General features: G+C 37.5%; 1 protein-coding gene across 20 annotated transcripts in view; it reads right to left on the bottom strand.

The window, feature by feature from the left end:
• Osbpl6 (oxysterol binding protein like 6) overlaps positions 1-13,440 on the bottom strand; it is a 193,966-nt gene that overhangs the window by 34,274 nt on the left and 146,252 nt on the right. For 13 of the 20 annotated variants that reach the window (XM_048808018.1, XM_048808014.1, XM_048808016.1 and 10 more), the window contains 4 exons: positions 11,474-11,606; positions 7,583-7,686; positions 6,964-7,056; positions 2,455-2,529 (listed from right to left, as the gene is read on the bottom strand). In XM_048808018.1, coding sequence (XP_048663975.1) covers positions 2,455-2,529; positions 6,964-7,056; positions 7,583-7,686; positions 11,474-11,606 — 405 coding nt within the window. The remainder of the gene's footprint in view (positions 1-2,454; positions 2,530-6,963; positions 7,057-7,582; positions 7,687-11,473; positions 11,607-13,440) is intronic. The other 7 variants (XM_048808023.1, XM_048808027.1, XM_048808032.1 and 4 more) reach the window with 3 other exon arrangements.

The following is a 13,440-nucleotide window of genomic DNA, read 5'->3' as shown; positions in this document are numbered from 1 at the left end:
ACCAAAAAAAAAAAAAAAAAGTGCAAAGGTCTAAGATAGATACTAAGCAAATGCTAAGTTTATAGGACTTATTGAGGTAGTGTGAAAATTCCCTTGTTTTTGTTGTTCTGGCATTATGGGTACTGGGATCCTTTGGGGGGCTGCTTGGAGACCTTCAGTGTCCTTCCACAGGAAGAAGCAAGTGTGTCTCTGTTTCCAACCTGTTCTGTGGGGTTTGGCTGATGTTGTGAGTTGGCATTCTGAGTACTAGCACTAAGGGTCAACAAGAATAAATTCTGGAAACGTCTCCTTGGACACCCTTTGCTTTGGCACAGTCTCAGTTGCCCCAGACACCTCGAGTGGGTGAGGAAAGTTAAGTGAGTAGGAATAATCCAGAGGGGTTCTGGGTGAAAGACATCTAACAGGACAGGAATTGCTCAAAATGTGTGGGATAACTTCAGTGCTGGGAAGAGAAAGGAACAGGCAGACCTCAGCACTAAAAGAAATAGGGGTGCTGAGTTATCAGTGCAGGTCACTGGGACCAGGGAGAAGGGCTAAGGGAGCCAGCTGAGGGTCCTGCTTAGTGTTGCTCTTTTAGTATGGCATCCAAGCCACAGTTTCTAGGGCATTTAACTAGACATTCCCCCTAGTTATTCCTGAAAATGTTATTAAATGTTGCCAGTAACTTTTATCATTGGACACACCTAGATCATTTTTATGATTTCTGTGACCAATGTGGACATTAAAGCTTTCTTCTTTTAAAAGATTTTTCTCTTCTACATTCAATTAAAACATAAAAACTTATTCTATCCCAATAGAATAAGTGGTAATCCTAGTTTTATTATCATTCACTGTATGTATCCGCAATTTAATAAATGAACACAGGAAAGACACAATCACTTCCCTATGTGTCACCCCAGAAGGTTGTTATTTGAGAAAACAATATTTTCATAAAATGACTCACTTTTCCCTCCCCATACTATAATGTTCTCTCTCTAATAATCATTTGGATTTCTTAATTTTGTAAATGAAAAATTACAGTTGAGTAATTTAATTGATTACATATGTATCTATTGTCAGAATTTGAATACATGCATAGCATATTCATTGAATGTGAAAGCAACTTCAATAATTCATTTGTTCCAATGTTCTCAAGACTGTGAATTTAATTCCCTAATAAAATCCAAGTCATGGGTTGCTTTAATAATCAAAAGCAACTCTGTTCCTCAAACAATGCAGCTCAACACATAGATGGAAAGCCAGAGTTAACTACCAATCATAAAGTAGAAAGCCAATAATCCTCACACCAGTAGCCACTCACCTACAGTGCAACCAAAATCTTTTCATAGTTTTCAGCAATTCTGGTCTTAAACTATATCTCACCCTTAACAAGAGCAAGACTGTTCTTAATTCAGGAAATATGCTATAGCCAAAAAAACCTCATATCCATGATTACGATTAGCTCAATATATTGTATTTTTAAAAGTTGCCAGCATCTCATAATTCATCAAATTTATGATTCACTTTCATTCAGCAAAAGGTACTTTTTGTTTTGTTTTGTTCTGTTTTGAGATAGAGTCTTACTGTGTTGCCCAGGCTGGCCTCCAACTCCTAGGCTCAAGCGATCTCCATAGGAGTTGAGACTACAGGAGTGTGTTATGGCATCTGACTTAGCAAAAGGTTCTTCTATTTTAAATAGAATATTCTATTTTAAATTTAAATATTCTATTTTAAATTCTGTATGGATATTCAGTATTCTCTGCCTTAACTACTTCAATATGTCCTCTACTACCGTTATATCTATTCTATTTTCTTTTAGGAAAAAAAAAATGAAAAACCAACCTTGGCTATGGATTAAGCCATCTAACTCTGTTTTTGTTTTTTCATTTCTACACTACATTTTCTTATTTTCATGTCAGTATTCTTTCCAGAAAACAATTTTCCCTTGCTAAGTGTAATTTGGGTAGCCATTTAGAGATGACATCGAAATGTACCTTTTCTTACCCTCTCATTTCTTTCTCACATCCTTTTCAAATAGTCACATTGCTACAAAAAAAAGCACAATTTATGTCTGTAGTAACATGACTTTTCTTAGAAAACAGAAATCAGTTAACAAAGTTTCCAATATCAGTATGGCAAAAGAAAACGAGACAAAACCAAAAATGATATCATTAAATAAATTCCCCCACCATAAGGCACTATAATCAGTTTGGCAAACTTGAGTTCAAATTATTTCTTACACTGACAGCAGAAGAAAAAGAACTGGATTATGTAATATTTCTCCTTGCAAAAATGAACACCCATGTCTGACTGCTGCCATGCAAAGACAGCCAAACAACGTGCGAAAGCTAAGCCAATATGAGTGGGCTACAGTTGATGCCATCGCACACAGGTGGCACTGTCTGAACAGGGAGTTTACCCTCATACAGGTTCTCATTCTTATTAAACTTCCACTTGAGATTGAAATCCACTCACTGTTGTAGCCACTGCTGCTGCTAGTCTCTGCCGGCGCCGAGTTGTGCTGAACTGGCCCTTCGCGGGTGGCCCTTCCTGACAGTGAATGGGAGAAGAGAAGGGGGTAAAAACACAGGATGGAGGGTTGGGGAGGGGAGAGGATGGGGTATAGGAGAATGAAAGATAATCAGACAAGGGAGACGGAGAATTTTAACCAAAGTTGACTTTTCTTTAAAAACAAAACAAAAATCTTAGCATAGAAAAGAGCTCAAAAGGGCATTCAATGCCATGAGAAATGTTCATTATTCTCATTGTAGGTCACCCAAACTCTGTTAAGTCTATTTGCTGAAGATCATCCCTACCTCAAAAGGAGATGGTTGGTTATGCATTGATGCATAGCCTGTGATTTTAAAATGTGTCTTGTTTTAGTTATGTGATATAATGTTACACGAAGTCAAAAGGCATTCAATTAATGGGAGCAAAGAAGAAAAAAGTTCAGGAAAAACTCATTAAATAATGTGCAAAGGCTAATGTGAACAGGTTGTAATGAGAGCCTCCTCTGGACCAGGAGGAGAGAAAAAAAAAAATAAGGAAGGGGACCCAGGATTCATCAGCCTCCACTTAATGCCCTACCATAAAGCTTGCTCACTGGGACTCAACATTAGGAAACGTGTTGAGATCTTCAAGTTGAACAATTTTCCTAAGGATAATAATTAAAAAAAAAAATCTCAAGTTTCTCAATGCCCATAAAAAATAAGCTTTGAAAAACCGGAAGAATTAGTTTCATTTAGTGATGTACGCCTACACATGAACCAGTAGAAGAATTCTTTCATTTTTTTTCCCCCTCCTTCTGGTGGATGAGATTAAGGGATGTAATTTTCCAAATTACATTCATATTTCTCTTCCATCTTCACAAATTTTCTGTTCACATATATGTAAGTCACACAAATACATACATAATGTTTTTCATGAAAATCTTTCTATACACATTACCTTTTTAATGTACTAAAAGGAAGAACTTGTTTTTACCAGAGGATGTATGATATCTAAGATAGCTCCATGTTAATGACAGATCTGCCACTATGTACTTCCTACTATTGTTCATCATCTCTAACATTCATTCTATTGACAATACAGGAAACCTAGCAGCTCTTTCTTCTATGTCACATTTTTAAAATCATTCCCTTTTGTCCTCTACTTCATTTAAAATGTAACTAAGGGTTGGGGATATAGCTCAGTTGGTAGAGTGCTTGCCTCACAAGGCCCTGGGTTCAATCCCCAGCACCACCAAAACAAACAAACAAACAAACCCCAAACCTAACCAAAACAAACAAACAAACAAACAAACAAACAAACATAGCCAAACTTTCTGCATAATGGTATTCAGATTTTCATTAGAACTAAAAGATTTGAAATTTGGGAGCCAGGAAGTCCATTTTTTAAAAAAGGTAACCCCTCCCCCCACACACAAACACAGAATATTCTAGGACAAGTATTGACTTCCCGAGTTACACAATGGATTTTCTGATCCATTAAATTATGGCATGGTATCTAGAAGAAATATGGCCAAAAAGATTTGAGTCAGGAGCATGGTCTCACCCATACAAAAATAAGCAATCGCACACATAGTATAACACATTCTTCATTTTCAATTTTTTAATAGAATCTATTTTATATTTCAAAATTCAGTGACACCACACCAATAAAAATAACAGCAGGAACAACCACCAGCACTGTCACCCCTTGGTAGTCTGGATTCCTTCACAACAGCTGATGGTTAGATGCAAACAACAGAGGGGATGTAAAATGGGCTGTCACAACCTGAGAGCCACTCAAGTTGGCCACAACGAGGATCTTCAGGGGGAAATGAGATGATGATAAGCTCACAACAGATACTTGGCACCATTAGATGGAATTCCCACAGTCAAAAAGCATTTAAAATAGGAGGGGGGGGGGAACTGGGTATTAGGGTGTGGAAAAGTGATAGGTATGTTCAATCCACTGGAGTAAAAATAAATGCCATGTCTTTCTGTGGGCAGAAATACTGCTGAGTAATAGCCATAGTCATGGCTGGGTCCCCAGCAGGTGTGCATATTGGGGAACTTTGAGTAACTCCCAGTCACAGAAAATGAGTGTCCTGAGGGCTCCTGGAAGACCCATTGGCTTGGACAAGCTGAAAAGGTCCAGGATGGTACAAAATTCTTCAGCATTTCAGTCTATGAAAACAAGTAGAGGACTTTGAGATTAGTGGCTTACTGCCACCTGAAGTCTATTTATTTCTACTTAAAGTAGAACCATCTTTCCCTTTTGAAAAGACAAAGTTTGTCTTTGAATGTGGGGATAAGATTACATCAATTTCCCTCAAAAATATCTAAACAAAAATGATAAGGGCCAGGTTGTTTCTATCTGGCACATGAAAAAGAAACAAGACAGCATAAGTAAAAGTTTAAAAAGAAGCAAACTATTCAAAAGATATGTCAGGAACATAAACAGAAAATATTTTCCTGCTTTTTGAACAATTTCTTCTGATGACTCCAAAAAAATCCTTGTAACCTCTCGGTATAGTTTAAACATTGCCTGTGACTAGCAGAAGTATTCACAGCTGCATTCTGTTTCCTCCAGTAAAGTTGGATTGTCACAGGGCTGTATGGGCTTCCTAGTTGCAGCAGCCACCAGCTACCAGCCACGGGCACTGAGCTCAGGGCTGCTGAGAATAAACCATTCAAGAAAGCAGCTGTGAATGGGTCTCTAACTTAATTAGAATTTAATTTGCCTTTAAAAACCAGGCAAATAATGTCTATTCACAAATGGATATGTTCTTATTATGCTAGCTTTCTTCCATTATTGTATTTAAAGGAATGGTTCTTTCATGTATAAAAATAGTTCTTTTTCTTGGCTATGAGAACCATGGACACTCAACTTGAAAACATGCACACACACACAAACACACACACACACACACCAAACAAACAAATGAGATTCTCACAAGTTCAAAACATATAAAAAAAAGTGCCAAAGGCAATTCTAGATAAATCTCTTGTCAAATTGTTTGACACATTTGTCCCTATAGTACTAATTTTATGAATAGAAGGGAAAACACAAACAAAATACCGAATAAAGAAACACTAATTATATTTACAGGCTATAGAACTCTAAATAAAAAATAGATCTTTAATGCTTATGAAAATTTCTTTTTAAATATATCAGATTAGAAAGCAAAGCAACAGTTTGTTATTTACACATTCAGAATTACAATACAAAGAATGTTACTAAAGCAGTTAGAATTAGAGAAGAATCATTCTGTTAATTATTTAGAAGAAAGTGAAGATTTCTGAAAAGCATTTACCTTCTATTAGGATTCAAATTGATTTATAGTATAATAAAAACAAAGCTAAATCATAAGTCTAATTTTGACTGTGCAGGTTAAGAATCATTTAGAATACACAGCTAAGGTTAGAATTGTAGATAGTCTAGTTTGGTGATCTGAAAATAATGTGATTTAGATACAAGAGGTTTTAAGAATTTACTGTATTTGTATCACTGCAACACTATGACATAAAAGGATCTTACTTTAAAAATTTAGAACTACTTATTTCAAGTAAAAATTTTATTTAAAATCAACTTCAGTTAAATTTATTATGAGCCATTAAGACTTTAGTTCAGATTTTATAGTGATTATTGCAGGCCCAATAATATCTATTTTGCAGATTCACAGAATTTAGAGTTAAAAGGGAATTCAAAGATCATTAAATTAAGTCCATCACTTTACCCAGGAACAAATGGAAGCCCAGAAAATTTAACAGACGTGCACAAAATTTATATAGCCAGAAAATCACAGTGATTAGATGAAAGCCCAGGCTTGTTGATTTTTATTCTAGTGCACCCTCTACTCTTTTTGTCAATAGATAAAAATTTGGACAAAGTTGATACATAAATGGTTCTTTTAAGATCTAGCATATATAAATGGATGTTTATTATAATCTACCAGACTTTTAGTCCAGATTTTTTTTTTGGGGGGGGTACCAGGATTGAACTCAGGGGCACTCAACCACTGAGCCACATCCCCAGCCCTGTTTTGTATTTTATTTAGAGATGGGGTCTCACTTAGAGTTGCTTAGTGCCTCACTAAATTGCTGAGGCTAGCTTTAAACTCATGATCCTCCTGTTTCAGCCTCCTGAGCCACTGGGATTACATGCATGTGCCACTACTCCCAGCTTAGTTGAGATTTTTAAGGTGACTTTTTGTTTAAAAAGTTTTAATGGTTCAAAGGCTATGATTGAGAATGAAAATGCTACTTCGCAATCATATAATTTTATCTTTCTTTCTAATTATTTTCACTTATGACCAAGCAAGTAAAATAAATAGATTTCCCACCATTTTAGATCTAAAAAAAAAACTCTGCTTCAGAAGCACTGGCTTTCAAGTAGTTAAGCTGCTCTCTCAATCCAATATCTGTGAGCGGATATACATAAAGATGAATACTTTAAAAGTATATGAAAACATGAAGGAAGGAAAAGTAAAATCTGTACCTGCAGTTGTATTTTTGTATCTTTGCTGACACTTTTTGTTCTCCAGCGTCTTGTGACCCGCTTGTCTTTCTTTGAAATATCTACACAGTTAGCCTACATTGCACAGAGAGTTAAAGGCAACAACGGATTATTAAGTTTACAAAGATGATACACATGCAGACAGAACAGTCAGTTAGTAAGGAATAATTGTTAGAGCCTTGAAGCAAACCAGGAGAGACAGGCATCTCATTAAAAGCAGAGAAAAGAACTCAATTGTAAAATGTATTTTTTTTCTGATATGCAGAATGAAAACAAGATTAGATATCTTCAGCATTTTTTTCTATGAAAAGAGTCTTCATTCTGAAAGTGTCTAAATATATATATTCAAAGCCATTGCAACAGACACATGGGAAGAATGATCCAGTGATATATTTCTACAGCAGTTTGCACTGTATTTAAATGTAAAAACATTTTAAGTTATTTTAACACAATGACACCAAGATTAAAAAATATTAAGAATAACTCTAGAATATAAATTAGTTGTAGTTATTTCCCTTTAAATGTGACTTGAATATTCACAGAATGATCCAGGAAAGATTAAAGTGTTAACTGTTTTTGCTGGCAGCAGTAATAGGTTTACCTGCATGTCAGTAAAGTTTGGTGCTGACTGAGTTCTCTGAAGTATTTCCAAGTTTTGCAGGAGTTTGCTAAGTTCCACAAGGTTAGACTGGCAGTGTGCAAGATCTAAAAAAAAAATCAGAAATAAAAATATGTTAGAATTGGGCCATGAATGGTGGTATTGGTAATTAGGGGGAGGCAATCCATAATATGGTAAATATGATCAGGCAGATCTGTGTATACAAGGTGGTGATAAGTGAAAGTGAATTAAACACATCTTCTCTGATTTAGAAACTAAAACCATTGATTATTAGAAGATTTCAAAGCCCATTCTTACAATTAATTGCTCTTAGTGTAGAACCCATTAAAATCTAAAATTGTGTGTGATCACTTTCCTTTTTTCTTTTTAAAAATTTATTTATTTATTCTAATTTGTTATACATGACAGCAGAATGAATTTCAATTCATAGTATACATATAGAGCACAATTTTTCAAAAAATTGTCTCTGGTTTTACACAAAGTAGAGTCACACCATTCATGCCTTCATATATATACTTAGGGTAATGATGGAAAGCAGTATGGAGATTCCTTGGAAAATGTGGAAAGGAACCACCATTTGACCAAGTTATCCCACTCCTGGGTTTATACCCAAAGGACTTAAAAACAGTATACTACAGTGACACAGCCACATCAATGTTTATAGCAGCACAATTCAGAATAGCTAGATGCCCTTCAATAGATGAATGAATAAAGAAACTGTGGTATATATACACAATGGAACATTACTGCACCTTAAAAGAGAATAAATTATGGCATTTGTAGGTAAATGAATGGAGTTGGGGAATATTACACTAAGTGAAGTTAGCCAATCCCTAAAAACCAAAGGTTGAAGTTTTCTCTGATATGTGGATGCTGATCCATAATGGGGGTGAGTGGGGAGCATGGGAGAAATGGAGGAACTTTAGATAGAGCAAAGAGGAGGGAGGAGAAGGGAGGGGGGATGGAGGTAGAAAAGATGGTGGAATGAGAATGGGCATCATTACCCTAAGTACATATACAAAGACACTTTCCTTTTCTGATGGCTTTTGTCACATGGGAAACAGACTCAAGGGAACTTAACAGTCCTGTGGTTTTATTCTTAGGGGCCTGCCTACTTGTTCCTCCAAAATGTTACAAGATAGTTGTCTGGAATTTGTGTGGAGTCACAGTCAAGTTTAGAAAAACAGAATGGAATGTAGCTCACTAATACTCTTGTAATGATTGATTTCTTTAAAATCTATCAGAGATGTTATACCAACTAACATTTCATCCCTATGGAAAAAGTATGCTCCATATTTAAATATGCTTATATATTTAAGGTCTGGACTGGTTTCCAGATCTATAAATAGTCAGCTGCTTTAAGTATTAGAACTGTAAATCAGATAAATAATGCATTCAATAGACATTACATTTTTAGAATGCAATCAATGAAATATGGAAGAAATGTTCCTACTTTTGAAATGCAACCAACCTCAATTTAGACACTCTCTGTGACAAATGATCAATATACATTTTTGTTTTTTAAGTGTAATAGGAGATTAAAAAAGAGAGACTGTGGCTTTAGGTCAGCAGAACACACCAAAAACAGAGCAGATGGACTGGGGCTGTGCCTCAGTGATAGAGTGCTTGTCTGTCATGTGTGAGGCACTGGGTTCAATCCTCAGGACCACATATAAATAAATAGATAGATAGATAGATAGATAGATAAAATAAAGGTATTGTGTCCATCTACAACTAAGGAAAAAAACTACAGCAGACATTTTTCTGGGTCTGGAAGATTGAGGGAAAGGTTTTAGCAAAACAGGAAGCTTGGGAAGGACAGAGAGCACACTGAAGGTTGGGGAGAACAATCTGTATAAAGGCATGCAGGTGGAAATACCCAAGTATATCCACAAAATAGCAAAGTCTGGTTGAGACTACAGCAGGCAAGGCTGAAAGGGTATGAAGGGTCAGCAATCTGAGGGCATGGGTTGCTAAATGCTGGGCTAAGCAGTTTGGACTAAAGTCCCAGAGCCAATGGAAAACCACTAAAGAGTTTTTGCATAAAAGCTATTTTAAAAACCAATAGTTCTCAGGGAGCATTATGTAGTGGACAAAGAATTGGCTTTGGGATTAGTCGAATGTGGGTTGGCTGGAGTCCCAATCCCTCTACCAGGGCACCTGCATCTTCTTGGGCAAATTCCTTAACCTTCATACATTTAAGGTTCCTCATCCACAAAGTGCGGATAATATCTGCTAAGTTCTGATCCAGGACCTGCAGTCAGGTCCAAGAATGGTAATTTCCCATGATCCTCTGAGAGGGAGGAAGCAGCAGAGCCAGAAACTGAGGCAGAGAACCAGTGAGGAAGCTGGTGATCACTCAGAGACAAGAATGATGGGCCTCAGTCAGAAAGACAGGAGTGGAATTCAGGGGAAGAGAGAAGGGGAACATGAGGAGGAGGTTTTCAAAGAAACAACAGACAGGACTTGGTCATGGCTGGATGAACAGGGAGGAGGATCAAAGATGACCCCGAGGTTTCAGTGGGGGTATGACAAAAGCACTGACAGAAACAGGGATGTAAGGTACGTGGGCCCACTCTCAGGGGAGACACAACTGAGATGGCAGAGCAACTACATGTCCAAGAACACACTCTGGGATCAGAATGCCAGAGTGAGTCCCAGCTCCACTTACTGGCCATGAAACCTTGGTAAAGGGAGTGAACTTCTCTGCTCCTAAGTTTTCCAGAGTAGAGGCTGAAATTTTCAGAATCACTGCTGTGGGTGAAGTCCAGCTTCTTTCCCCAACCTGAAGTTATTGTACTGAAACTAAAGTCTGAGTGTTTCCTTGGTGAATACATTCAAGGAAAACCTTTGGTAAGTCAGCTGGATGTGATAATGAATATAAAATCCCTCTTCAATCATATATTCACATAAAGATTGAGTTTGGGAGGTGGATCTCCCAAAGGGCTGATAAAAATGCTACAGACTTTGAGTTCACACACAGGTGGGGTGAAAAAAAATATTTGGTCAGGAGACTAACAGATTGCCAAATTTTCATTTTTCTAAGTAAGAACATAAAAATGATATCATATCTAATTTTTTATAATTTCATAAAGTAAAAAAATTAAATTAATCCTGATGTCATCTTAAGATCATTTTAAGAATTCAGTCGAGCCCTAATAAGTACTCTCTACACTGCCCTTGTTTTTCTTGGTATTGAAGATCAAATGAAAATTGTCTCACAGAATGGAAATGGCCTATGGATCAAGTTTGGACCAATATGCTCTAGCTGATTACAAGAAAGGAAAAAGTATGAAGAGATAAAGTGGCTTGGAGATACAGAGTGAGGGAATCGTGTATTAGTTCAGAATATTTAAAAACTGATCCCTAGTGATATATACCACTAACAGGTAACTATGGATAAAAGATGCAGCATATTAGAATTTTGCCCTTTATGGCTGGGTTGTCAGGAAATATATATTCGTTTTATGGACAAGACAGCATCAGAGAAGGCAGCCATGGTACAGACCTAGAGAGAAAGGTAGAACAGCGAGTCCAGGAGCAAGGGCAGAGGGCTCTTCAGGGTCTGAAGGGTAGAGAACATGGAGCCAGCAGAACCAGCAAAAAGATGAGAGAAGGCTGAAGTGGGAGGAAGTCAAGGCAAGATCAAAACTCAGGTTCATTTATTGTGAGGGTACAGGAGAACCGGCAGGTAAGTAGCCCAGGTCATGAAATGGAAAAGAATTTAGTGTATAAAAGTAAGAAAAAGGAAAGGTCAAGGCAATCAAAGGGGTCAGGGTGAAAGATGCAGTACCCACAATTCACTTCAGTACTTTTTGTTTGGTTTGATTCGAGGGCTTATTACTCTGATAGCCCAAATGGGCAGGAACTAACCTTCTGCACACCTGTCCATTTCTTCCGAGTCCTGTAACCAGGCTGCCACTTTGCTCTGGCCAGTTGTACAGGTTGCAGGGAGGCTATTGCTACATGGCAGAGGAGACTGCCAAGGAAAGTTGTTTGGTTGCACCTATAAGGAAGAAAAACAGAAATGAACCCTATGGTTATATGAAGCAGAAAGAGTATATTTCAATGATCATTAAGAAACATAAGTACCCTCATAGTGAGATTAAGAAAAGAGGAATAAAAGGCATCTTGAAAATATGGAGGAAGCCTGTTGGCTAAACGTGGTATGTGCCCAGGGAAGGCAACATTTACAAACAGTAACTGATGAGAACCTTCCGTGGGCTCTCTGTGAACTAAAAATCAGCATCGCAGCCAGTGAATAGGAGAATCTGGTGTCTGAGAACTTAAAGTGGAAATTTCCTCTGGCCAAGACTGCCCAGACACATGTGAGCCCTATTCAGTTCAGCCCTATGTCCCACACAGCACTGGAGATAGGGTGACCTGCTGCAGCCACGCAGCCTTTCAGAGATGGATGTAACCTGCCAAGATGTCAATCAATCTGTTGAATACAACACGAAGCAAGACTCCACCCCTGAAACCTTATGCCTGCCTTTGAGGTACCCTCTTAAATAAACCACAGGAGCCATTTTCTAGTTGTCCAGCTCTAGCTCCAGTGTGGTCTGGACCTATCAGGCACTCTGCTTCAAAACTATAATTCTGACTCTGACTTTTGTTCTTCACTAATTATTTCTGACTTATTTTCTCTGGTGGCTTATACCCTCCTGAGCAGAGAAAAGGACCCCCTGGTGAGGCGCTGGCCGCCTCCCCATAAGTAACAACACTCCCATTAGGTTGCCAGCTCCACCAATCAGTGAAGGGGATAACATTCAAATTTGTTGCATCTCATACTCACAAGGACCTGCCAACTCAGATTCCCAGCACTTTTAAGTTACTCAGTAAGCTGCATTAGATGCAGTGTCCTTGTTGAGGTACTTTTAACTCATGATTTAAAGCCCTTCCTTTCCAAAAGTCCTCTGTGCCCTTATAATCACTTCAATGTCTCCTCAACCACATGTGATACCTAAATCCATTATCCACCAGCAAGCAGCCTTATTTGAAAATATAGCCTTATTTTCAAATGCATACTGAAAAATTATATAAAAAGGCAGTTTTGCCAAGTCATTATCTATAGCTGGTTGAATTTCCATTTAAAGGATTTTATGTGAAATAAAGTTAGATGAAATATGTAGATACCAGGATAAGTGCAGTAAACTTCAGTGAAATAGCAGAAACTTATTTCCTGTAAAGCTGAAATAACTTTAAAATTCCATAGTTGGTTTTAATATTCGATTACAACTGAATGTGTCTCTTCAAAATCAGAAGTAAATGATGCACACACTTAGCAAACCCAGACGACTTACTACCCACACTGGGCCACAAACCAATTCCCATTCAGGAGTCCCCTAGTTTGACATGAAGAAGGCAAGCGAAATTATTAAAAGCTCTTTTCAATCTTTATTGCATTTTGATAAATGCAATGGAAATCTTTTACCAAGTTACATCTTAGAGGTATGCCATTCCCAACTAAAGAAATAGATCTTTTGTGAAAACCAGCATTAACGAGCTTTCTTAGTCTGAGGCAAAGAGTGGGGAGGATTTGGTTTCAGTTCACCGTTCTCAGATATCACCCATGTCATTTAATAAATAAGACAAGGGATGAAAACAATGTTATCTTTTGTCAACACTCAGTGCCAAAGATGTAGGCAGAAGCCGGAAAAACCAAAGAATTAAAATTTTTAATTTAAAAGATCCATTTGGGATACATTTCTCACTTAATTTGGATAATGCTGTGATTCATTTTACCCTGTGGTGAGAACACAGAAGGCTCAGAGAACCCTGGGGACTATCTTGGCATCTGTAAGTTCCCAACATTCCTAGCCCCCTGACCTTCTGGTATG

This window comes from Marmota marmota, unplaced genomic scaffold (assembly GCF_001458135.2).
Source record: "Marmota marmota marmota unplaced genomic scaffold, marMar, whole genome shotgun sequence".
Taxonomy (NCBI): domain Eukaryota; kingdom Metazoa; phylum Chordata; class Mammalia; order Rodentia; family Sciuridae; genus Marmota; species Marmota marmota.
This window is presented reverse-complemented; position numbering and strand designations above follow the sequence as displayed.